This window comes from Rhagoletis pomonella, unplaced genomic scaffold (assembly GCF_013731165.1).
Source record: "Rhagoletis pomonella isolate Grant_MI unplaced genomic scaffold, Rhpom_1.0 Rhpom_scaffold_00005, whole genome shotgun sequence".
Classification (NCBI taxonomy): domain Eukaryota; kingdom Metazoa; phylum Arthropoda; class Insecta; order Diptera; family Tephritidae; genus Rhagoletis; species Rhagoletis pomonella.
In genome coordinates this window covers 28,330,500-28,357,904 of record NW_023458559.1, presented here as the reverse complement: position 1 = coordinate 28,357,904, position 27,405 = coordinate 28,330,500, and the positions used below count along the sequence as shown (strand labels likewise).

At 37.6% G+C, this 27,405-nt stretch overlaps 1 protein-coding gene across 1 annotated transcript in view; it reads right to left on the bottom strand.

Annotated features, from left to right (window-relative positions):
- LOC118740051 (ras-interacting protein RIP3-like) overlaps positions 1-27,405 on the bottom strand; it is a 342,513-nt gene that overhangs the window by 12,254 nt on the left and 302,854 nt on the right. Inside the window, exon 4 of the mRNA XM_036471547.1 lies at positions 27,127-27,233. Within this exon, the coding sequence (XP_036327440.1) occupies positions 27,127-27,233 (107 nt within the window). The remainder of the gene's footprint in view (positions 1-27,126; positions 27,234-27,405) is intronic.

Here is a 27,405-nt window from a genome sequence, read left to right as displayed (position 1 = left end):
CCTACATTAAGGTTTGGCTCTAAGCCAATTACAGGCGAATCTCTACGCTCTGGTGAAAGCAGCAAGAAACTCTAAAAGGAAATAAATCAAGCCATAGATAAGACAGCGTTTACCACTTAAAGGGGACAAAATCGTTACAAACCGAACAAGCGCCTCTTAGGGCAAAAAGCATGTAAATTTTTTTCTGCTAACGAAGCCTTAACACAGTGTCATGTGAATGGTACTGAAGCATTAAGGTCAAACACCGCAATAAGAAATGATTGGCTAAGGGCGACTTGTCCGTCAGCCATGACCGGCCTCTCGCGATGAAAAATCTTAAAAAGTCACTTAAAATCCTTAGATATCAAGACTTTGGTCACAAAAGGCTACTAAGGTTAACCCTTAAGGTTAAGGGTTAAGCGAAGTTCTTAGGTAGCTCTCTACCAATGAGACGGAATTCTGAATTAAGACAACTGGATGCCGTAGTCTTAACTTAAGCTAAGTTAGATTGGCTGCCACCGTAGTCTGGAGCAGCCGCTTTTGATAGCACTGGTTCGCCAATGGTTTCTTTCCCTGAATCTACATCTAAAACTTAAATTGGAAAAGAAAAGAAACTGTATCGAAAAAGAAGCAAATAGTACTTATAAATTAAACAATATTAAAAAGAAAGTTTATTTTTAAAACAAAATCTCAGAATTATATCAATTGAGGCAAATTTTTTTTAATAAAACAACCATACAAATTAATGAATTAAACAAATAAATTTTTCTGTCTAAAACGCTAAAATCTAAATCCAAAAACAAAATTTAAAAATATAAAAAATGTCTAATTAAAAAAATTTCATTAAATAAAACCAAATATGTTTTTTTTTTTTTTTAAATAAAATCTTTAAAAAATAGAAAACTTATTTAAGAAAAGAAAAAGTTAAAGTAAACGAAAACTATGTGAATGAGAAAGCTTTTTTTAAGACTTTTCTACTAGAATAACAAAAGTCTTTCGAGCTATCTTACGATCTGTCTTTCATTTGTCCTGTTAGTGCGAGTTCACCAGAGTAAATTCCGCTACCGACTCTCTCATTTCTATATATGTATATTGACCCTGGGTTTAAGTCTTTAGCATTATCATGAAATCAACGGTTAGTCTCAGCTATTTCAAACTTGCACGTCATTACACTAAAATTGAATGAGCTACAAAATGGCATACTTCAGATATTTCTAAGAGATCTAATTAAAAAGCTCTAAATTTTTTCGGAAGTTAATTGTTTTTCTTTCTAAATGTTGCACAGAGGTTAAAAGTTGAACTTATACGAGTTTAGATAAGTTTAGTACAGCCAGCAAAAACGGTTGCCTTTCATTGAAATTTTTCGCTGAGCATTAAAATTTGATAATCCAAAAATATTCTTCAAAATAATTCTAAATCAGCCAAGCATAAGTTTCCATCAAATGCAAACCCCATAACTAGCAGCGAATGCAATTCGCACATACATACAATCCAATAAAGTCTTATAAGCAATTTTAAAAATTAATTAAAATTCAACCATTTAACTGGAAAAGCTTTGAATACTTGCTGTGCCTTGGTATGTCTGTGTTTAGAACAAAAGTGAATGCATCCCCATATAAAAACGAATAAAATAAAATAAATATTTTTCTGTGGTAAACCGAGCTCAGCGGTCGACAAACACAATCAAATGAGATACATATTTACACACTGGCAAATTTTAAATATTTCCATTTTCATATTGCGGCTTTAACGAGACAATGCAGTATAGCTTTTCTTTTTGACTTTTGGGGGGGAAGTAAAAAACGTAGCGCAGAAAGTTGATTGGCCGGGGTGGCCAAATATTCATTACATCGTAGGCGAAGCTATGCTAAAGGCAGAAAGAACAATAGCTACACAAAGACACATATTTTCATAAACGTTAAAAATTGAAAGCTAACAGTGTTTATTTTTTCGTTTGTTTGAGTTTCAATAACTGTTACTGCAGCCACTACCAAAAAAATTTGCTTTTATCACAAATTTTTATTATTGCAACAATATCGCTTTTGCTACACGCACGCAGTCACATACATATGTATATATTTTTGAATACAGCACAAAAAAACGGCGATTATACCAAATGTCCGCCTAACTGCCCAAACACAAATATTGCAGCGTTCACATAACAAAATATTGTGGCATATCCGTGCGCTTTTGCCAGTTCCGTAGCTTGTCGATTGCACTGCAGGCGCCGCTTGACGTTACCTACAGCTGCAGCTGTTGCTATTGCGCCATTTGCATGCACTTTATTTGAAATGTTTTCTATGGTTTTTTTTTCTTTGCTTTGTTATTCCCATGCATGCGCGCGTGTTTCCTTTATTTAGTTATTTATTGAATATTAAAATATTTGTTGTTAAGCCCACACTCGCATCGGATAAGTAATAACAAGAATGGGATGCAGCGCGGGAGTAGGAGGTCAGTTTGTTAAGTCAGCTGCACATTTTTCCCATACGAATGTAGTACATAGTAGCCTTTGGATTTAGTAAAACATTGTAATTTGTCGCATTGGGGAAGTATAGCCAATATATGCTCGGGGTATCGAATTACTCATGTGCAAGGTGGACGGGCAGAAAGTTGCTGCAACAAGAAACGAAATGGAAACATTTTCTAGGACGGAGGGTGTTTACGTCAAATTTGCGAATTTGTTTCAAAAATAAAATGGTAATGTAGTAAACAATTCCACTCTTAGTGCGCGAGGCAATGCTCTTGAATATTTTAATTCATTATTGTTCATTGGATCATAGGACATCGATCAAACTGTCGCACAAAATTGGTACTAATTTTTTTGTTCACTGTGGATTAAAATTTCTACTTTTTGGTCACACATAAAACCATATACTTTATATTTTCCACTAAACCCTCCCCAAGGGTTCCGACTGGTAAAGCAAACTCCAATATTTACTCTGTATTGTCACAACGTGTCCAGCTAAAGTCAGGGAGAATTGCAAGAAAGCTCGCTGATCTTCAATGTCGTAGCCCTTCGCGATCGTCGCTTCTCTCAATCCAAGTTGTTGGGCGGATCAAGCCTATAGGTCAATGTGTTTAGTCAGCGAGTAACGCTGACCTTTCCTTAGCTCGCGGCACTATCATGGCGGACTGCCTCTCCTCGGATTCGGTACAGCTCACTACTATTTCCCTTTGGATTTCTCTCTTGGGCAGTGACTGAATGGGCCACCCTAAGAAACGTATGACATGAACACAACAACATAATTACATGCAATGCAACGAGAAAGGACAACACGGACGAGCTTTGACTTCGAGCAGCTTTACGGAGGTGGAGCTCTTTCAATCAGCCCACGACATATTCATACCTAGTGAGGGAGTCATTACTGTGGTCATAGTACTCCGTCACTCGCGAACCATCTTCTGCGGGCGTCAAGGGACGGAAAAGTAATAGTGCTTCCAAGACGCCTTGGGAAGAGCGTTACCGGACGGCTCTTTCCAACCTCAGTTGGAAAGAGCGGAATAAGGCCAAAAGTACCGCTCATCCAAAGGACGTTGAAAATAGAATTCGTTTAAAGCTGGTGGTGGATGAGTCCTGCGCACAATAAGACACCCAAAACAAAGATGCATACAAGCGAAATTGGCTCAAGGAAGAGACCAAATATTCTACAAAAAGAAGAAAATTGTTTGCAGCTACTGAAACATCAGCATGGCACAGCTATAGTGAGGTACCGAGAGAAAATTTAGAGCTATCACTTGTAGATGCCGTATATAATAAAGTAGAGCCGGTACTGAAGAATTGGTGTGAAATTGCTGCACGCTTCTCTCAGCTGATCATCGATCAACTCATGGCACACCCGTAAGAGTACCTTCCAGCTTAGACCCTGTGGAGTGGCAGGACCAATTCTCAGAGACCTTATTGGAAAAGAACTATTCCAGTATTTGCGATCATATTTGGCTCACCCGCATGAAGATAGGTAGCGGGACGCTATTAAAGTATCTCAGCGCACACAACGGCAACATTCCTAGGGACCACTACTGTCCTTAAGGCTGAAGATTCACTAGTTCACATCACAACTTTTCTGCTCCTGATTGATGAGAAGAGCATTAGGCTTCTGGAGAAGGCTTAGCTTCGGCATTCGCGGTGATAAGGTGAAAACTTTCCGGCAAACACCACGGACAACGAGAAGCTAAGACTCTATACAATATTTTTTTTAAATCCTTTCCATTGCTCATCTGAATTGAAAACTATTTGGCTAGAAGCAGCTAAGGGCTACAGCGTAGTTGCCGCTCTGTTTAATATGGTTAAAAATTCGAAGTAGAAGAGCCCACTTACAGGATCTGGAGCAGGTCAGAAGTCAACACTCTTGGGGAGTCTCTTTTCGATTATAAAGTAATCTTGGATAATATAGAAACCAAAAGGATTGGGCTCTATACCTAAACCAGAAAACAAAATTCGCAGGACTTCCTTATTCCTAAACTTCAAAGCGTAAAAAAGATAGCATGTAATAAATTTACATGTCTACGTGAAAGCTACATTTCTTCATTTAAATCTCAGAATAAAATTTATGTACTTTAAACTAAACAATAAATGCACAGAGAGCTCGAGTAATCGACTTAAAACTTTTTACCACAGCAATCAAACAAATAGTCAACAGAGTAGAAATGGAGTAAGGGCCAAGCAATTGTAGAGGAAGAGAAGCAGCTAAAGCCAAGAAATGAGTCAGCAGGTAGATATTCAACAGTGTAGATCAGAGGCTCCCAAACTTTGTTTTCTCATAGACCACTTTCAAAATTTGACTGGCTTCGGTGCAGCCCCCTCGCCCCCCCTCCCGCTGCTACATTTCTACCATATTCTCAAAACTCGCCAAAATTGTCTCTGTTGTCTGTGCAAATTTTTACAAGTAACAGTCACTGACCTTCTTGAAACCGAGTTCGTAAAACCAACAAAATACGATCCCGCTCTGAGGTATATTATATTTTCTAAGAGCACTCCAATTTCAAAACCTCAGAGCGCTAGCGTCATTTACATTATCTTCACTATAAATACCAGATATATTTCGCTCACTCAAGAATTTGCATGAGGACTTTATGTAAAGAGTTTATTTCTTATGACGGTATCATTTTTTTTTGCTCTCAGTTTTGTAGGCACCATAGACGGTGCGTCTAACTCGAAAGTCATCTTTGTACGTGTTGACTCGCCTTTCGACTTCACACAGTTGAGTCACTCATACTACGTTTATATGCACAGAATAATCGACTTAATTGAAAGCGCATTGACACCGTACACATTTCGATCTAGTGTTTATACTTACGGCCTTATATCGGCATCAAAGTAACCGTCTTCAAAAGCAAACAAAATAAGCTGTTTTCATTTGACATTTTATAAGTTAACATAATGGAAAGTGATAAAAATCTAGTTTTATTCGGCATTATAAAATCGTGGCACAGAAAAAGAACGATTATTATTAATCAGCTTTTAAATACTGATGCGATTATTTGGAATTTGGGCGGAACAGCTGATCTCCAATTCGCTTTGAGTGAGAGCGGTGTTTATACACTCTTTCTAACTGTCTGGAGAAATAAACTACCGATCAGTTTATACATATGCTTTGAATCGCGGCGAAATGAATTAAAGCGACTTATGCATGCGTATAAACGTAGTATCAGAGTCATGTCAGAGTCATCTCGGTGTAACTAACACATATTTATTTCCACTAACACATCCAAGCCGACTCGCGAGTCAGAAGCAGCGTGTATGCTGCCTATAACACACAAAACTTGAAACATCAAAACCGCGAAAAGCTTTTTAAGCTAAACTTTTAATTCAGAAACCGACAATAAAGAAAAGAGCGATAAGATATTAAAAATAAGAAAAGAAATAGCTGTAGTGAGGAAGAAGATGGAAGTTTTATTCCTCAGTGAGGGATTTTTGCGATCTCCACCTTAAAATACCATGCTCAAAAAGTTAAGGGGAAAAAATCTAAATGAAGCAGCTATCTGATCCATATGCCGGCCTAACTGAAAAAAATCAATCCCGCGGATAAAAAAATGCAAAATTATTTTTTTTTCGCGCTATATGTCTGAGAACTGTAGCTCCTAAAATTATTTAGAATTATTTAGACAAGAGATCTCGTTAAGACTTTAACATTATTTTTTTTTATCTCAATATGAACATTTTTCACCGAAATACAACCTGTAAAAAATCACCGGAAAATTTGAATTTTTTTGTTCCCTCATTTTTTTTTTTGAATATTGTGTTAGATTCATTGGTAGGTAAAGCTAAGCCAACATTTTTATTCTTTACTACCAAAATTAGATATATTTTCGTGGACCCCACATACAACTTTTGAATCCCCACATTTTTTTCACGCCAACGTAGACTCCCGTCGAGTCTGCCGTGGTGGCCGCGGGGTCCACCTGCACCACTTTAGGAATCACCGGTGTAGACTTTGCAATATCTATATGTATAAGCATAAATACATCGCTGCGTACATAATGCAGTACAAGTGCGCTGGCAGCATATTTATTATGCCTTTTACAAACTGCATTCACTTTATTTACTACCTTTCGCTGTGATTAAAGCGCATGAAACACAAATTTCAGTGGGCATGCGCGCCACGAACGGGGAAGTGGTACAGGCAAGGAACCAAAATTTTAAATGTTTAAAAAATAAAAAAAAAATAAAATGGTTAATGGTCGCTGCGGTAGGGAGTTTGATTGCCTCGATGGATGGTTGGTGTTTTGGTTTGGTTGGCTTGCAAGCGCAGGCAGTAAGAAATTAACTACTTAAAAGAAAGGAAATCCATTTTATTGCCGCCAATAGTGCCAGCCAGTAACAGAGTAATAATAACAGCAAGCAAGAACAACAATAAAAAGGGTGCCGCAGCTACAAAAACAACAAGCGCGCAGCCGCAACAAATGAATCAGCGAACTGAAATAATAAAAAATAAAAAAATACCATAAGCAAAGCGGCCGGGGTGCGCCCCGAAAATGTACAGCAGTGCCATATGTAAAAAAAAAAAAAAAAAAAATCGGTAAAGCTTTGAAGTGACTGAGCACCGAGTGAAGTCCTCAAGGATAAAGCGCAGGCAGCAACGCGCAAAACCACAGACAACACTATGTCTTTTTTATGGCCTTCTTACCGACCAACAATTTGGGCAATTTTTATTTTTCTCACAGCAAAGCCATTGTTTTTATTGGCTTACTTTTGGTGCTGTTTATTCAAAAAAATAAAGTATTTGTTTTTCTCTGGATTTCTTTTTTTTTTGCTCACCACACTGTCACTGCCATTTGCATTAATCACTTACAGACGCCATGCGATTTACCTGCGAAAATTTGTATATTTTTTCTATAAAAAAATAGGACAAAAAATCAAAGCCAAAAAAAAGAGATCATTTACGCCTTGCGCTACCTTAAATTAACATTTGCTTTGTGAGCTTAACTGCCAGCATGAAACAGCAAAAATGGTGAGTACATACGCTGGCATATCTCCGTTGTTCGTTTCACTTATCTTAATGCTGTGCGCTGTATGCACAACCGTTATCTATATGAACGCTCAGCCGCACTTCGAGTTTAATTGCACGCTTCTCTAGTAGCGGCAGCTTTTTTGCTACCACTAACCAATTGCGCAGAGCAGCAGGCAGATGTGTATGCAGGAAAAAAAGTAGAAATCTTTGCAAGCATCTTCTCACCTACTCGCAATTTTATGTGTGCTTGTGTGTGATATTCCTCGCATTACTTTCCTTTTCGTGGTTAACTACCGCGTTCGCGGTTGCGTGTGTGCATATATCCGTGTGTGCATACATCCGTATGTGCGTGTGCCAGTGGTTGCACCTCAGTGTGAAATAAAGTACCAAGATAACTGCGCTTCCACAAACCGCAGCGCACATGCACAGTGCACCAATAGCAGTAGCGGCACTCTTCCAAGGACATTCAAAAGTAGTCATTCAGGGAAATAAAAAACTGCGCGCTTTGTGGTTGGTAAGCAGACGTCATGCGAATTCTCGGTAGGTAATTTCATACTCAGTTAGAATGTTAGTGATGACTCTCGAAATATTTTGATATTTGATGAGCAGTCGGTGACTAAACGCACCACTTCTATAAAAGAATATGTGACCTGGTCTACGGAAAGGGGGCTTAGGTGTCAAAAAATCAATTTTCACTTTTTGGTTGATTCGGATGGAAGATGAGATGCTTTTTCACGTGGTGAAAAGCAGAAAATCCTAACTTGCTTAGAAGTGTACTAAAAATGTAGAAAAAGAAGACTAAAAATAATATATAATAATATATAAAATAATAATATAATAATATATAAAATAACTATAATAATATTCCGACCAACAACAACACTTACTGGACCAACAACAACACTTACTGGACGTCCGGCGCGGAGAACAATTAACGAGATAATGAGAAACTGACGAAACGAGTTGCTTACTTTTAACAGCTTTTTCACAGAAAACTAGTTTTCGCACGTAAGCTCCCTTTTCGTAGACCAGGTCACATATAGGTTCTAAAGCTGTAACCATCTAACTTAATACAATTTTTAGGGTTTTAGTCAAGCAAAATAGTTTTACCTTAGCCGAGTGATCCTACTAACAAATGAGTTTCAGCAAACCAACTGACAGTGCTGCGCGAGGAGATAATAAAAGTATCGATGGAGAATTAGGAATGTGCGATGTATCTGCGTAAAATCGTAACAAGCTGCTCAAGTAAAAAACAACTTTGCTGCAGCACTAGAAAGGACAATAACTACCACAGCGTTGTGCGGCTAGGTACTATATTGGGGACTCTACTGTGGAACATACGTATGATGGTATATTGCGCTTGTCGGGTTTTGAAAGCGTAACCGTCGTTGGTTTGCTGATGATATATCACTTGTGGTGGTAGCAAAACCGCTTAGCGATATCGCTGAAATTGCAGAGGTTACAACACCGATGATAGAGGAATGACTAATTGCCAGCCGCAAGAAGTTGGAGAAAATATATCTAACTAAGAGTTGACGGCACCATGGTCGAATCAAAGCCGTTCGGAAAATACCTTGCTATTTCCTCTTGATATTGCCGCCAAAGAGCAACACGAGCTTCATATAGCAAATTCAGGTCATCCATACGCGTGAAGGCGAGGTTTAAAAAAGCACAGTAAGAAAACGGGGTGTGGCTCAGTGGAAATTACGCTACCTCAAACGGAAAATGGACTCATCGGCTCCTGCCAAAGCTTGAAGCTTGGTTTAGTAGGAAGCACCGCGAGGTAGAGTACTTCCTCACGCAAATTATTAGCGCCCACGGCTTCCTTAAAAATTACCTGCATCGTTTCGGCCACGGGAAGATCCGTTTTGCGAGATTTGCGAGATTTTCGGCCTAGAGATCGAAGAAGTTGTAGAGTATGTGATATTTACTTGTCCGTGATCACCGATGTAGATTAAAAGAAGCTTTGGGTCCTAACGTTGCTTCAGAAAACTTAGGTCTGCGAATGATCAAGGGCGAGGAGGCGTGGAAGAAGAAATTTTGCAGCAGTTGCGGTAAGTTACGACGTTCAAGCGAACGTGAGAAGCGATTAAATTATGGACTAGTTAACTTACAAAGTGCGGACTGTGACTAGGAATAGAGCCCCCGACGTTCTTACTGACATGACTGACAATGCGGACCTGAAAATTTTCGAGCAATTTGCTCAAACGGCCTCCTGGCAAAATATTAGGGCTTTCGCTGATTTCCCTGCTCTAACAAACAAAAAATATACTACGTTTTGCTAACGTTGCATGGCATCCTCTTCCCTTACAGATTCCAACCTCTGGCGACGCAGAGAATCACCACCACAGGGCAACTATGCAGAGGAGTTGAGTTTTGCTTTTTGTTGAGTGGATATAGAGATCAATTACTGAGTGTCTTGAGGAATAAAAATAAATAATTTTTTTTTTTATGAATGCTTTTCTTTCGCAACAGCAAAAGATAGTACAGTACAGAAGTTTACAGACAGAACAAAAATTGTGTCTTAAATTTGTTTACTACTAAAGCTGAGCACCATTTCAAAATTGTTTTGATTTGCTCTTTAACCGAATCCCAATTGTATTACTTGCAACTATTCCTCAAGGGTCATTTAAACCAAGCAGAAACCAACCTACATAGTATATAAGTTACAATTAAAGAAGACTACACGAAAAGAGAGTGAAGCGTCAAACAAACCCAGATATCCATAAATTTACAAAGGATTTTAATTACACATGAATTCGTTTTGGGTTTGTGGATTTCGGTTTCTTTTCCACACTCCTCGCACTACCACACGCAAACAACTAGTGCGCCTGCCTTGCATATGCACAACTTCTTCAAAACATTTTCGGGTTACGAGCTTTGCATACTTTGTGGCGTACATAGCAGACACCATACCAATTTACACACAACTCAGCAATGGAAAATGGGTACGGATTGGCGGATTGCATGGCATTGGGCTCTGGCTGGCAAGCGTCGTCTCACCACTTTACAGGTCTTAGTGGCGCGCGCACAACTTGCATTTCATGTTTACTGCCGTACGCTGAATCGTTGCTTTTTTTTGGTTGCCATTTTCGTTTCGTTTAATGTTCTTCAACTGCATTGCATTGTATTCGCGCGCGCGCGCTTTTATTTAAAGGCTTACCCTTTTGCTGTTTGCACACACACACACACACACACAAACGCATGAGCTTCTGAGTCTTTGCTTAAGGGCCGTCTCCTCTTTCTTTTAGCGTAAAATTCACGCGCGCATGTAAAATGTAAATTTTTCGTGATTTTTACAGGCCATTTTTCGCTGTCGCTTTCCATTGCTTTATTATACATTTTGGTTGCATATTGAATTGCCCAATGCATAAACATAGGCGCTTACAGGAGCAGGAAAAAGCTATAGGTTTTTGTAGCAGGAGTTCTGTGATTCATAGTACACACATACAAGTTTGAAATATTTTTTGAGAAAATATGCTCTGAAACTTTTATCTTTAAATTTACTTTTAGTTTGCGGGGCGGTTTCTATTGGGTCATATGAAATATTTATGTGGATTTTTGTCACCATGAGGTGTTGGTTCCCATACATCTGGTAACACTACTTCAATTGCCGCAAAATGCTGTGAATGAAAAATTACTTGCCAACGTTTTACGTCGATTGATCACAGAATTTCTACAACAATGGTATTATGAAGGGCGGAGATAATAAATAGGCAATGGTCCAAATCTACTTTATTAAAATTGAGTTTCAATAAAGATTTTTTTTTCACAAATTTAGCAAAAACACGCGGAGTTTACATGAATTGAGAAAAAAACGTGCGCCTAAAAGTATTCTACATCACACGTTGAGTGTACCTTTGTTTCTATGTTTATAACACCGTGCGAAAAAAATCCAGAAAACAAGCAAAACACACGAAAAAGTTAATTTTATTACGAAACTAGAGGATTTTCTCTCTGTAATCAGGATTTTTAAAAGGCTTTTGAGATTGTATTAGTTTAAAAAATTATTTAAAAAAACCAGTGTAATGTTAAATAACAACAACAAGTACTAAAGGAAAAAAATTTAAATACTTACAAAAAATAAAATTTATTCACAGGACGAATAGGGATTGAAAATGGGCTATTAATTGTTATTATTTTTTTACATAATAAAGTTTAGAAAACGAAATTCGTGAACACATAATTTTTCAATACTAGATAAGTATTGCCAATTTTCAAATATATATTTAATGAAAAAGTGTCAAAAGAACATTTACAATATCTTTTCGTTCTTATGCACAAAAATACTCATTCCTCTTTTAATTTGGCAGAGTTTTCACTTCTAATTTTCACTTTTATTTGATACCCATATTTTTATTTTACGTTGTAAAGAATTTTTTAATCATTTTTTTATTTAATCATATTTTTGAAGTCCAAAACAAACTTTAATTTCCGTGCGCAAGTTAATGTAAAAGTTAAAATTTTCTCCAGCTTACCAGTATGTCACGCATACTTCCCCACATTTCCTTCGCTCTCATTAAACAATTTTTTTATTAGCTACCTATGTTTTTCTGATTTCTTTTCACCCACCATTTTTCTCTTATTTAACTTTTTCATGGTAATTTTATTCTTACGATTTTAATCGGTTTACTGAAGCTATGTTTAATTTTCTGTTGATTATCATTTCTTTCACGCGTTCTTCCAATTTGACTGCACACATGCATATTTCTGCCTTTCTAGAAATTGAATTTTGGTTGAGTAACGAAGTGTTTATTAAATTAAGGCAGTTACGCACATGTAATTTCTGTTTAAATAATCTTTTTGAATTGGCATTGCTTGTGTTTAACTTTTAAGTAACAGCTAATGAGTAGGGCTAAAGATAGTGGTGGCCTACAAGCAGTTGGCGGCAGTCGTGATTTCAGGCAGCACTTCGGCAGCGCCGTGTGCATTCAGTATACTACGCTTTGGAGTATTCATATAACTTCCTTTTTGGTGAAACTTTTCGCAATCTGAAAGTGCTCTGAGATCGAACGCAGTCCCCGTTGATTGGCGCACGAAGAAAACTCCAAGAAGATACATTTCACAACGAAAAAGAAGACTTCCAACAGTTTGGTAGCCTACCCTGTTGGGCTCTGAGTTCAAATTGACTGATAGAGTGAAATATCCGTATTAGTGAGTTGGTTGGATCTAAAACTTTTCTAAACTACTGAAGCTACTTTTCAGTGTAAACAAATGTTTGGTGTGACGATTTCGCTGCACCACCTCTTCAAAGGAGCATTCTTATGATTGTGACGGCATTCTTATGATTGTGACGTGCTCCCATTTGATGCTTTTCTTGTGTATACGGGAGAGTATCTAATAGTCTCCAGCTCTGGGGCTAGAAACATAACTTTTTCTACATTCCCTGGTGTTGGTTGGTTGAATGAAGCGTCGCCTGAGTACATTCCCAAGACCCAATTAGTGCTGAAAGCACCATTTTGATCCCTTGATATTATCTGCTGCCATGATTCGTTCGTGGTTTGTCAAACTATTTGGATTTTCCGATGAATCTATTCAGGTTAGTAATGGTGACTTTCCAAGATTTTGGATGGAAAAACTCCCGAGTGTGTTTTGCCTTATTTGTGCCAATGCTGGGCACTCGCAAAGATAGTGTAGAACCATTTCTTTACTTCCCTCAAGATTACAGCTACGGCACCGAGGGTTAATACGGTAGGCCCATTTTTGCTGCATGTTCACCAATGGGCAAATGTCCATATATAGTGGCTATTAATTTGACTATATCTTTCCTCGACCTCTTGAAAAGTTTACCTGCCATTGGCTTGTCATAATGCGGTCATATGTTCCTCGTTGCCTCTTACTAATATAAATTCAAATGGCTTGTTACACTTTAACTACTCAACAGATTTTGATGAAATTTCGCTAACTGATGTCATTTAGCACAACTTAAAATATAAGTTAGCTTTTATCTCGATTAGATAAAGTAGCCTGGCACCTCTCATACAAATAGAATTTTTCACATTGCATACTTCTGGAAGTATTTGAAATTCGCGCTATTATTTTGAAAAAATAAAAAATTTATTGAAAAATCCCCATCTCAAAAGATTTCCCCATATGCCTGCTTGGGCATACAAAGGTTAAAGATGTATTCAGCCAATTTTGATAAATTTTTTGTTGGAAATGTAAAAGTTTTTCGGCTTATATTTTACCGAATCACCGGAATCGTTATCCTAAGGGCAAACATCGACAAAACTGTGACTTCGTGCTTTAGCTCGAGTATCATTTTTGTACCCTTAATCTTGATGGTTTTATTACAGAAAAATTAAACTACTGACTTAAACATCATGAAAAAACTATAGATAAAAAAGCTGCAGTTCAAGGTAAACTGCTCCAAATTTTAATAAAAATATTTTAAAGTACAAAGCTACATGCTGAAAAATTTTCGTATTAATACTTATTTCTTAACATACTCCCAACCAGAAATCCTGTAAGCTTAAGCCAACCTAATGGCCGGTCAATTGAGGTGCGCAATAATTTAGTAAAAGAGACATAAAAGCCCCTGCGGTAATAAAAACATAAACCACCAGAAAAAGCAAAAACAGCGCTTCGCTTACACAAATACCGGCTACACCGCTAAGCGAGGAAAAAATAAAAAAAAAATTTAGCATACACAAAGGCTGATAAGCATGAAAAAAGCGGTAAAATAGTTGTGCACATAAAGATTTTTGCCGCTATTCAGTTTTCAAAATTTCACAACGAGGTGGGTTATGTGCTAGTGAAGAAAAAACCAAACAAAAAAAACATGAATAGAGAAATTTCTGAAATAAAAATATGCGCGTAGCTGCTAGGACAACAAAGTTGTTGGCCAAACCCCGTGCTTAGACAACTTAAACGCTACACTACCGCATACGCTACAGATTTTTAGGCGATTCACTTTTTTTGCTAGGCCGCAAAGGCAAGCAATTGGGCAATGTCTACCGGCCTAGATGGTTAGCCGCCGCCGTTAGCCAGTTAGCTGTGAAGTCTGTGGCGGCATTCAAAGCAGTTAAACCCTGTCAGTAGACGGCGATTTTGGCACTACGGAAAAAAGAAAACAGCATGAAGAGTAAATCGAAAAATGAAAACAGCAAACATTTTAGATAAGAAAAAATGCCGTCGACATAGTTCAAATTTTCTGCAGCTTCGATTTTTTTTCTGCCTGCTGCAAAACGGTGGAGACTGCCTTTACTGCTAGACATACTGTCACACACACACACACACACACACATTAATGCAAACACTTAACATGTCTGTAGTTTGAGTGCATATAGTAGTGCTTTCTTTTGGTACATGTGCCTGCGTTTATGCTTCTCTGCTATGCTCTTGCTTGCCTGCCTTCGTTACGCTCTTATGCCTCTATTCGCTGGTGTACGCTTATAGTGGCTTGATTAATTGCCGACTGCGGTTAAAAATTTTGCTGATTTTGCTAGTTTACCGCCAGTCGCTTGGTACTCCACATAGCCAACAATCGTTGCAAGGCTTACACTTGGTTATACGCCCACTAAATGGTATTTCTGCCTACTTGTGCTCTTGCTAGTTGCGCTGGCGTTTTAGGCATATTTTTAGCTAACGCAAGCAAAAGTTTTGCCTTTGTAGAAAATAATTTATGTGTCCGCCAACGCGTTGAACGTAAAAAGATATGAAAAATTTTTGATGTTAAATATTTTTCCGATATGAAGTGATATATGAAAAATTCATTTAAAAATAGCGAAAGTGTGAAGAATGCGCCAAATGAGAGAAAGGGTTATTGGAATCTTTATGAGTTAAGTTATTACTTTGTATCAACTCTTTTGGAATGCAATCTTTAGTAAAATTTTTACGCATATGTGTGTGGGTATTAAAAGCCGGAGCAAAGTCTAGACATGAAAACGAATTAGTGGACACCGTTGTTTGGATTTGACCCGTTCTAGTTAGTGACATACGATCAGAATCTTTCACAAACCACACAGACCTAGTTGAACCTTTCCCTAAAGAGCGGCTCACACACAAGGTAACTGGTCTGTGTTCACTACAGCTAAAATGGTTCAGGTTCTGTACATTTCCAGATAATAATCCAGCCTGGTGTAGCCTTATGAGAAAAACTACCTCGAGCGTGTCGTGTTTATTTAATGGTATGCGAGATGCGAGAGGACTTTAAAAATATAGCTCCAGTTAAAAAATAAAAAAGGTTTCAACTTCAATGCGTACAAGAAGGAGATAACGAAGACAAAGACAGCATCGTAGTCGAAATTTTGTGACAACGCCGAAACGACTACTGAAGCCGCGCGATTAAGAAGGTGCCTTTCGAAATACATATTCTGCTCCTCCCGCTTTCCTGGACAATCCCGGAAGAGGACACATCAAAAGCAGCCTTGAATCACTAGAACACCTTATGTGTGTTCACTTCCCTCCTGTGACAGAACACCCTGGTACCCGTAGGCAAGGCAGTCCAGTTGACAAAAATTATCACTGAAGATAAAGTAGCTTGGGCTATCAGATCCTTCCAACCCTACAAATCTCCAGGTCCGGCTGGAATCATTCCAGCCATACTACAACGAGTAAGTGCCACGATAAGTCCCTGACTAACGACTATCTACAGGGCGAGGAGATGCTTAGCTATATTCTAAAGCCATGGAGGGAGGTAAGAGTGGTGTTCATTCTTAAAGCACGGAAGACGGGCCACAGTGGGGAGGTTTCTGAGTCTGCATACGCTTTACTCCTAAACAATTAAGCGGACCCAACATGCCAACCGAAATGCTAGGTGGGTTTAGTGAACCCTGCAAGAGGTTGTTGGGAGTATAGAGCAAGCGGCTAAGAACAAGGAATATGCGCTGGCAGCCTTTTTGGACATGGAAGGCGCCTTTAACGATGTTAGTTTGTCATCCATACACTGCTTCATGATGGCCGTAGGACTGGCCGCACATCGAATGCCAATAATGTCGTTTCATATGCCGACGACTTAGTCATTCTCGTCGTGGAGAAATTCCTCTCGACGGTAAGCGAGATTCTACAAACTGCAATTAACGATCTGACAGAGTGGGCAGAAGGAAATGGTATACGGGTTGAGCCCACCAAAGCCGATATTTTTATTTTCACCAAGTGGTGTAAGGTACACCAATTTCGAAACTCGCCCTTCAATGGATCAAACCTTGAATTTTCAAAAGAGGCAACGTTTTTGGGGGTTATTCTCTACCCTAAATTTTCCTGGAAAATGAACGCCGAAGATCGGGGGAAAAAATACGCTTAATGCGCCCTACTCCTGTAATGCTACAATTGGGAAAGACTGCAAGCGGCGACATATAATACACTGGATTTATACGGTGGTAATTAGACCTATTCTCAGCTATGGAGTGGCAGGTGATTGGCATCAAGCATGCCTATGCACTGCGGGGATAATTTACTCAATATATGGGTCCCGGGCATAGTGGTGTCCCGGGAAATGAGGAAGCGCGAGAATGTGTTAGAAAAGAATCTGATATGGGACTAGGAGAATCAATCCTGATCGTTCAACCTCCCCTGCTATCTATGTCTGCAGAAGTTAAGAGAGTGACCAGGGCAGCGACCAATGGTAGGTCGAAAAACCTGCACACCTGCACGGTATCGCGCTCGCTCGCGAGTTTACTAAGGCTTCAAAGCTAAACTCTCGAATTATCACAGGAATACTAACGGGACACTGGACCATTGGCCATATGGCCGCCAGGTTCCCAGGACTTCCTTTGTCAGCGCCCATCATTCCGCGGAAAATGCCTCAAATTTCATGGGGACCATTTCGTCGAGAGCCTGGATACCTTGGGGAAAGCTCCACTTGAAGATTTGCCAGAAAATCAAATTGGTGAAGTACATGTAACGATAGTCATGGGGTAACCCCTTTGGGAATCGTATCATATCAAAAAATTAAATTACTTTTAATGAAAATATATTCAAATCCGGTATCAACCCTGATTTGAATGGTGTTGCCAACTGTCAAAAAAGAATCCTATCACAACTATTTAAAAAAAATTAATGATTTCATTGAAACGGTCTTTGAAAACAGATAAAACTAGAAATAATTTAATAGAGTTGCCACCTAAAAAATAATTAGCTGTTAAGAAGTCCTGTATGCAAAACACTACATACTTATGTGTAACACACGAAATACATTGAAATGCAATTTCATTAAAACCCTTCTTCGAATGAAATTGCCACCTTTAAAAAATTAAATAAGATTTAATTAAAATATATTCAAAGCTAGTTTGAATAGAGTTTTATTTTTACTTTTATATTTTAGTTTATTTAATAAATATTGACAAGAAAATGAACAGAAAGATAAGCGCTTCCACTATGTAAGGATTATATAAGGAGAAGCAGGCAATGCACCTCATATGTGAATATAGGGTCACTACATACAATTCAGCAAATGGCTTATATAGCAAGACTGATACGGTTTCCCCTTACTAAGGTGATTTAAAGCAATTTTAAAGTATGTTTGTGGATCCGAGAAATAAGGATTGTTGGGGCGAACGAACCTATAAAGTTGATATCGGTAGATAAACTAAATTTAGAGTGAAAATATAAGTCGTCAAAGTCTTTAAGGGGTGAACCGGAGTTGCCATCTAAGAAAAAATTGTGCATTCACTGTTATTTTTGAATAGAGTTACCTCAATTGCTTTGGAAACATTTTTTTAATTATTTTCAGTAAGAGTGGTGTTAAAGAAATTTGTAAATGATAGATGGATAAGATTTAGCATCAAAAGTGGGAGAATAAATGCATTTTCTTAAATTGGAATTTTTTGGATTTTTTGTTAGAAATTAGGCTAAGCGAAATAATAGAAAGGTAATAAGGTGATTGTCAGAGGTTTCAGTGATATTCTAGAGCGCATAAAAAATGGAAAACTCGAAACACTAAACAGTTTTGCATAAAAATTGACGAATGAGAAAAACTTCTAAAGTTTCCTAAATTTCCAAAGCGATAAGTTGGAAAAAATATTCGATTGCCGTGTTAGCTATTTGAACACTTAACTTTAAATTCATTAATAAACTTATTTTATTAAAAATATGAAAAAATGCAATTGATTCCCTTTTTTAGTCAATAATAAATTCGATTTTAATTAAAAAAACCTAAAACTATGCAATGAACATATCTAGTATAAGAATCCTTAAAATATGCGGTAAACTTAAAATCTCCAAAAATATGCAACATATTTTCAGTAAATCAAAATCCGAATTATTATTCACAGTTTAGCTATGCAATATTTTAGGCCACGAAGAATATTACATTCTTTAAAAAAAAAGAATAAATGCAACAAAAACACGCCAGCGAATTTCTAAAACGGAAATACAATATCTGAGAATACGTAACCCACATTCTACAATATTCGTTGCTTTAGTGGCCGCATGCATTTGCAGATTCTGATATATACGCATTTTTTGTTCGACTTTGCATAAATGTTGCATACTTTCAGGCATGAATTTTCATTTCATGCATAAAACCAGAAAAGAAATTGCGCTTCAACAAACTTTGAAATAACTACAATAACTAAAATTGCATAATCACTGGTGAGGCAAACAATAAAGATTCGAATTGGTAAGGCAGAAAGCAGTAGAAGAAGAGGAAAAGTGAGAAGTAGCAGCACAGAAGTCGGTAGACGTAAAAGGTAAAGAGCAGCAGTGACACAGCCGAAGAAGGAAGGAAATGAAGAAGTGCGGCTAGTTTTGTGTAAACTTTATGCAAATATAATCTAGTATTTTGAACTTCCGCTGTATGTAAATATGTAAGTGTGTTTGTGCGAAAACTAGATATGAAAATTTACTTTCATTTATTTTTTTTCGATTTATTTTTATTTTTTATTTTTTTGTCTCTCTCTCTCTCTCTCTCGGCTGCGCCCACTCTTCTGTGCAACTGTCATCTTATTGCAGTTAACTTTTACCGCCAAGCAGGCAGGCTGGCAGGCATAGTCAAAGAATAAGCAAGATATGACCAGCATATCCGGTCTACGCAGAGCGTGTCGTTGCTGTTGGCAGAAGTGGAAAAGGCAAAAGCAGCGGATAAACTAACCAAAAATTCGGAATGGCATAACCAAAAAGTCACTGGTTAAATCCTAATCAAAAATCTTGAAATCTGCATTTAAAACCAAAAGTCATTTCGAGTTGGTTGAAAAGAGATTTTTCAACTTCCTGACACATAAAAGCATACACAAATAAATATCTATATGTATGCATGCGAGCATTATTCGTAGCATTGCGTACTTTTATGAGTAGTGAAAAGACCACTTTGGTTTTCCTGTCACATAGCCGCATGCGCTCTACATAAAACTACCAGCACTTTTCCGAAAAACTTTACTACCTCTTCACAACCACAAAATGGCTTTCTTACATATGAATACACACATACAGATATACTTACACACAAGCACACTTCAAGCCCATTTAATATTAGCCATTTTAAAAATTTCCGTTATGATTTCCGAGTGCATATTCTATTTAGAAAGTTTTTGCCGCTCAAACATCACCCGCCATGCGAGGCACACACATGCACGTACAAACTGAAGCTCGAAGTAAGTTTTCTGCAGTAGCACGCGTGTTTGTGTGTGAGTGCGGCCGCCTCAGATAAATTTCACTTTGTATGCAAAAGTTTCAAGTTTTTCAAACCGACACGCCTCTTAAGTTGAAGAATACGCTGCTGTGCTTTACTGGCTAGCAGAGTAGGAAAGAGAAAAAAATTGGAAAAACGCGCTCAAGCCCGCAAGTTGGCTGCAACAAAAAAAAAAAAAAAAGTACTGCATTTTAAATAGAAATTTGAATACGCGTTATGTGACCAACATATCTGCCAACAACAAAAACAAAACAACAGCAGCGCGCAATGTCAAAAACCAGCAACTAGTCAACAGCCAAGAGCAAAAGCGAGGCCAGCTAGCTAGCAAATATGCTCGCCAGTATGTGTATGTGTGTTTGGCACAACTGAAACACAAATGCACAAGTATTTGCATGAATGTGTGTGCTCATGTGTATACCCTGCAAAAAACTGTGCGACTAATCTCTAAAGAGAGTATTCCGAGATTACTCTCAATCGGGTACAATTGGGCATTAATTAGTCCCAACTAGTCTCATACGGCTACTAATGGAGGTCAATTAGTCTCGACTCATCCCTTGTGGGTATAATTGGAGATCAATTAGTCCCCAAATCATCTCTAACGGGTACTATTAACGATTTAATGATATGTACGCACTTAGTCAATGAAATTTCATGTGCGGCGTCGGTATACAGAGAGAGTATTCGCCTAACAAAACTGAGCAACCCGGTTCGAATCTCATCTGGCGCAAATTTTTATTTTTTAAAAGTGACTAGTCGCTTTTTATACCCTTTCGGGTATAAATGTGAACAATTAGTCTCTTCATAGGACATGCCCGAACAAAAGCGATCAGTTCATTCCATATAAAGAGATCAAAAGTGGTATTAGTCGCATGCTTCTTTGCGATTGCTCCCGGAGTCATCCCGGATTAGTCCCATTTTTTGCAGGGTAGCCTATACACAGGAACTTTCATATGCCATGCCAAACGCTTTGAAGTATTCACTAAGTTCAAACTTAAACTTGAATTTTAATCTTTTTGAATTAACTCCGGCATGCAGTGTGACAGTTTTCACTGAGTTTTTTAGTGAGTTTCTTGCTAAAAATAAATTTTGTAGAAAAAATTTTCAAAGAATTTTTTTTACTGATGAATTATACAACCCCATTCATCTATTTATATCTTGCACTTCTTTTAGTTTGCACATCCCAATAATAAACAGGTGTCGCCTATTGTCAAAAGTATGTATTTTTCAAACACGCTCAAGGGTAGCTTGAATGTAGTTGAACCAAAAAATTAGTTCCAGAGTTTTCGAAAGACGCTTCGGTACGCACATACATATGTAAACTTTAATCTGCTTATTCCATTATATTTTACTATTTTTCTATCCACGGGTGAATACCGTCACTTTGTGTTTTCATACATAGGAAAGCCTTAAAAGCCACCTGCAGACTAAAAAGAAACGAATTTGGTATAACGCTGAGTGTGGCGAAGCGGAAATTGCTGGCGGCAGATATCCGAGCATTTGCGTCTTTTCTATGCCACAGAATAGTACGCAATGAGTACCTTTGAAGAGATTCTATCATTAAGGCATTAGCCAACCCTCTAACTACTTCCAAACTAGCACGGAAATGCAAGTATCAACTATATTATTTTGGTAAATGTAATGAGCTTGATTTTCTCTGGATGCCTGGCCACTCGGGAGTACTTGGTATTGAAACAGCGTTGGCTCAAACGAGGCATTCGTCGGTCCGCAACTAGTTGGATCACTCCCCACTTCGGCTACCGAAGCGACCATCAGTAACTATGTGAATACTTCGCTCAGCAATGACTAGGATGCATCGACGGCTGCAGGTGTTGCCTTCAATCTCAGAAGGTCAATCTAGTTTTTTGCTCTCACTGAGCAGACGGGACTGCAGACAACTTGTTGGACTGCTGACTGGTTACTTCACGTGGCACTAACACCTGACTGTGATAGACGTACATGACAACTCCATTTGCCCATCCTGCCTTGAAAAGGATGAGACGGTGGTACACTTTTGGTGCCGCTGTCCCACCCTTTCAAGAATTAGATACGAGGAATTTGGCTACGATGATTTGAGGGACGAACACCTGAGCTCTTTGACACCCAACAATCTGCTTAGATTTATTTATAAATCGTGCAAATTTAAAGCAGGCCGGTTAAAGCAGACATGAAAACAATACAAAGGATGGCATTAGTCTGAGTGTTGTTTTCTGCACACGTAATTATATGCCTGGTTCCGGCAAAAAAAAAATAATCATTCATTCTTTAGTTTGTCTAGGTTTAGGTAAGCACCATTCTATTTATGAATAAAGGGTGCACCGAAAGGCTCCGCAAATTCTCGATTCATGGCATATCCTACAATTCTTTTCTCATACGCGGCTATTTTATGGGAAACATCAGCTCATGTCGCTGCCGCAGTGTTATTCAACGAAACAGACCCGAGTGCTTCTATTTTCATAGACCCGGCGAAGATTGAGCGATGGTGGCCACTTCAAGCTGCCAGCTCAAAATCCGTCAATTTGGTGTTGTTTTGACATGTCTGTGTTATGATTTTCTTAAGGAACATGCACTTAAATGGGTGTTGTCCAAAATCGCCACCAACCTTACTTGATCCGTTAAAAAAGGGCACTCCTTAACCTTATCAGACCTGGGACTATACCGGTCAATGACCATTTTATTATTATTATACTTGCAAATAAATGGGAAACTGTGAGACACTAGAAGAGACAGAACGGTCCAATATGAGGTTCCAATCCACCAGAGCCGCTTTCGAAGAATTTTTGTATAGCTCACAACGTTCTTCCCTAATAGATATTTCACGTATCAGAATTCAAGAAAGTTATTAAAACTGCCGTTTCTAAATACGAAAAATTTTTGAGACCTCCATTAAAAATGACGAGGAAATACATATAATATCTGAACCAACAAAATATATCCACTATGGCCAGCTGACTGTTAGTTGGTCCGTTCTGATATCTCATGATTTCTTACGCGCAGCAAAACTTGCAACCGACCACAGTGCTTTCAATCAAAGCAGTAGGTAGTATACCTCGTCCGAAATCTTAGTGCTTTGCTAAATATGTAGACAAAAGCCAAGTTATTTTCTAACAAACCCCTGGTTTTCCTATCAAAGAATGTATCTGTCAACTCAGTACTAGGGGTTATTGGGCTTTGAAAACAGATGCAGCTAGACTACTTTCCACTCGGAACCTCACGTTCCATCGAAATATAACCCATACTTGATTTCAACAATTTCTCGATCTTAAAGAAAAAGTTGCCTTCACTGGGCTTCGTGGCATATACTAGACTATTCCGCTTTATGGTTTGTCTTAACCTACCGCAGCCAAAACACTTCATTGCCTATACAACTGAAACAACAGGTATTAGACCTCAACTTAAACACTTGCAGATTATCGACTGTAAGATGACATTCAAAGAGCACTTAAAATAATGAAATAGCAGAATCGCATAAACCAACGTACTTGCATTTTCACATGATACACAGAATATTCCTACAAGACAGACAAGGAGATGTCTCTATTTGTCCTCCGTTTCCGGTTGAGATGGAAAAAGCTTAGAATGTGCATTTCACTGCTCTGGTACTCACGATGGGAAAGAGCCCTTAAGCAGAGAACTAGGATGGACCCATATATGTAATACTCCTATATTGGCAGTAAGAGCTAGTACCGTCCGAAAACACTACAGTACAGATATATCAATAAACACGTACGAAAGAAAAGGAACACATACGTTTATAAATAAACATGTACACAACACATATACAAAAACGGCACTCAAGTACACAATACATTGACAAAAACGGTACTAGACTATCTCGCTTTGATTTCGGAATGCTTACACATTGAGAAGATAGCTTACTGCCAATATAGAAGTATTACATATATGGATGGACCCCTCTTACTGGACGTAATTGAAGGCGATGAATGAAATAGCGCCTTTAATCGCACCCAAAAAGTAGACGATTTGGTGATTCGGATAAACTTACATTTCCTCTGAGAGGATAGCATCATTCTATACTGAATTCCTAGATATAACTAATGGTACGAAAACACCAAAGAATAGCTAAATAGACAGAATAGGACTTTAGGGAAAAATTTTTGTCATTCTTTTACTAATTTCGTATTTCTTCATTTGCATCGATTACGTTAAAATCGTCTCGCTTACATTTAAGCCGTCTAAAATGAATCGTTCATGCTGTCTATCGTTCGAGGTAAATAATAAATAAGGCTATAAACCTCTCCTACTCCAGGATTGAGGAAAAATCTAGAGTTAACATGAAGTCCAGTACCTGAAACCACTACAGTTCTTTGCCTTTCTTCATATAAGGATTTCATTAGCTTAGGTAAAGTTAGACTAAGGTGGTTCGCCCTTGTCAAGGAGCTCACTGAGCACCGCAACTGCTAGCATCAGGCGAGAATCGGTTGGTGCCGAGAGATTTCGCAGGTAGATTGCTCCATCGGGTCAGTTTGAAAGTATGATCCCAGGTGCCTAATCCGCAATCTAGCAAAATATGGGCAGTCTAAGAGGAAGTATAGAGATGACTCCACCTTGTGGTTCTACATGCAACCGCGAGAGACGGAGTCCACTATGATCTTTAATCTCACTGCCTGAATCTCAATCGGCCAGTGACCTGCAGGCACACGCACCAGAATTGAGAGTTGTGGCTTCCCGATCCGAAGGATATCCTTAGGGTTCATTTGCCGCACCATTAGCTCATCGCAATTGGAACAAAAAGGAGACCAGTTTGCTTTGAATGAAGGATTATTTATATCTATTAATGCAGTCTGGAATCATTCCGATAAATTTATTGATACTCCCTTGACATATATGTAAATATCCAAAACGTACGCACATTCTTAAACAATCAGCTTTTGCACCAGTCTCGCTCAAATCTGATTAGGCACAAATAATAGCGACACAATCAAAAATCAAAATGCGCCCACCATAATGAAGCACAGAACCGAATGCGCGCCACCAAACTGTATGCAACAAATGCAAAAGAGCAAACACACTCGCACACATACATAGACATGCATGGTTGAGTAAAATCTATGACTCTCACTCCCTTGTGGTATGCAAAATCGGCTAAATAAAATCTGATAATCACCAATACATTAACAGCAACAACAATAACATGAGCTGCAACAACACCATAAATTCAGTCACGCACAAATAACCACTTTTTGCAAGCGCGACAAACGCATAATGAGCAATTTTGCAAAATATAACTTGCACCATAGGTCAGTCAAATACATACGAATATATACGAAAAAAAATTATGTCTGCCCTAGCCGGAAGCTGTTTATATCAGTTAGATATGCGCTGATTTTGAAGGTTGCGGCCAGTTGGAATTTACATTGAATTAGACGCATGTGAATAATGAGTTTATTTTAACTGTATACAGTTGTGGTTTGCGTGCATGAAGTCACATGCACACACACACACACGTACTACTCATGCATATGTAAGTAGTATGTAGGCCTAAATTTATATACAGATGTTTGAGTTCGCTTGATTTGTGGCTTTTGCCTGCAAACCCAACATTTGGTAACATTTGAATTTATGTGACTTTATGCTGATTTCTCGCCGATAAGTACATATAGTGTACAGCGGCAACAACAATGTCAGCAGCAAACATTACGGGGCCGATTAAGCCTCTGGCTAACAACAAACAGTAATGATAATGCATAGAATATTCATCGACAAAATTCGAATGCAAATACGCGACTTCATAGATAGATAAGTATGTAAATGCGAATGTATACATATATAGATATGTAGATAATTATGTGCGCTGGCATTAAATTGCGAAAGCATGTAATAAAGCAAAATTCCATTGACCACTGCAACCACATTTCACTCTAAAAATGTGGTTGGTTGTCGGCGGTAAATTTTGTGGACTGTGAACTGTACAGTTTCGTTGTTGGTCAGAATGGTGGTGAACATTCGCAGCGAAAAAATCTGTAAATAATTACAACTGAGTCTCGAAATGATAAGCTGGGCATGCGTAGCGTGAATAAAGAGCATCAACGCCTAAAAGTGGGCTTAACGCTGGAAGTTGAAATGCGTAATATTATCAGCGGATATTTAGAAAAGCTTTGAGGATATTTTTGGCAGATTTTTATTTGATTGGTATGCTATACTATTCAATTCATAATTTTTTTATTAAAAAAATTTAGTTTCAAGTATTTACGGCGAAATTTTGGCATTCAAAAAAATTAGAAAGATTAAATTTTTTTTCATCCAATTTTTATAAATCTTTTGCAACAAAAAATTTATTTGAGTTTGGACCATTAATGCTTATCTATTCTTTCAACTATTATAGTATTTTTCAGAATTTTAAATTTACACATGCTTGATGGCAAGTAATGCATGAGAAATATTTACGCAATTAAATTTTTTCCTTTAATTTTTGAAATGTCTAAAAGTGTAAAATTAAGATTTTTTATTGCAAATTTTTTTAAACTTGTATTCTTTATAGAAAAATTCAAAATTTTTCCTAATTTTTTTTCCAGAGAAAAAAATATATAAGATTTAAAAATATTTACCTAAATTCCCTTAAATTATCTGAAATTTTTTTTTAAATTAAAGAGGTTGAAACAAACTGCTTTTACAAAAATTTCTGAACAAAAATCTAAACTTGTTCAAGTTGAAAACCTAATTTTGTAGATTCGCATTGCTTTTTTAACGAAATAGAATTTTTAGCATTTATAAAAGAAATATGCTTCTTTGTTTATTCAGAAATAAATTAAAAACAAACCCAAAAATAAAAATCAAAATGTAAACATAAATAAAAAGGAAAAAGAAAATAAATAAATAAGTAGTAGAAGTGGCTACAAAAAATACTAAGTTTTAAAGAGTTTTTGAGCAAAAATATTTTGTACTTACTAACGTATTTATTTGTCTACATTTTTCAATGGTTTGGTTTTAATGTTTTGCAATAAATTTTAAAAGAACTTATAAATGTATCATTTTTCTAATATACATCTAAATTTTTTTTTGTGGAGTCGAATATTAAAATATAAAAGGGGTATGTAAGCAACAGCAAGCAACTACCACTACTAATTGTGTGATTTAAATGTGCGTAATTTCATAAAATTGGTTCTCACTTACCCCTGTTAAGGCCGTTTTATCATTGAGCACAGCTGCTTGTGGCGTTGTTGGCGAATTTGCAGCCGTTGTTGTGCTCTCCGGGCTAAAGTAAGTTAAAAAGGCACAACCTGCAAATAAAAAAAAAAATGGAATGAAATTTTTGATAGTAAAAAAATCAAAATTACAAAGGCAACATATAAAATTCTGTCAAAAACTAGGCAAATTGTAATAGTACACACCTCTTAAAAAGGATAACGGTACGTATGGTTCTGAAATAATTAGACTTGGTAAAGTAAATAT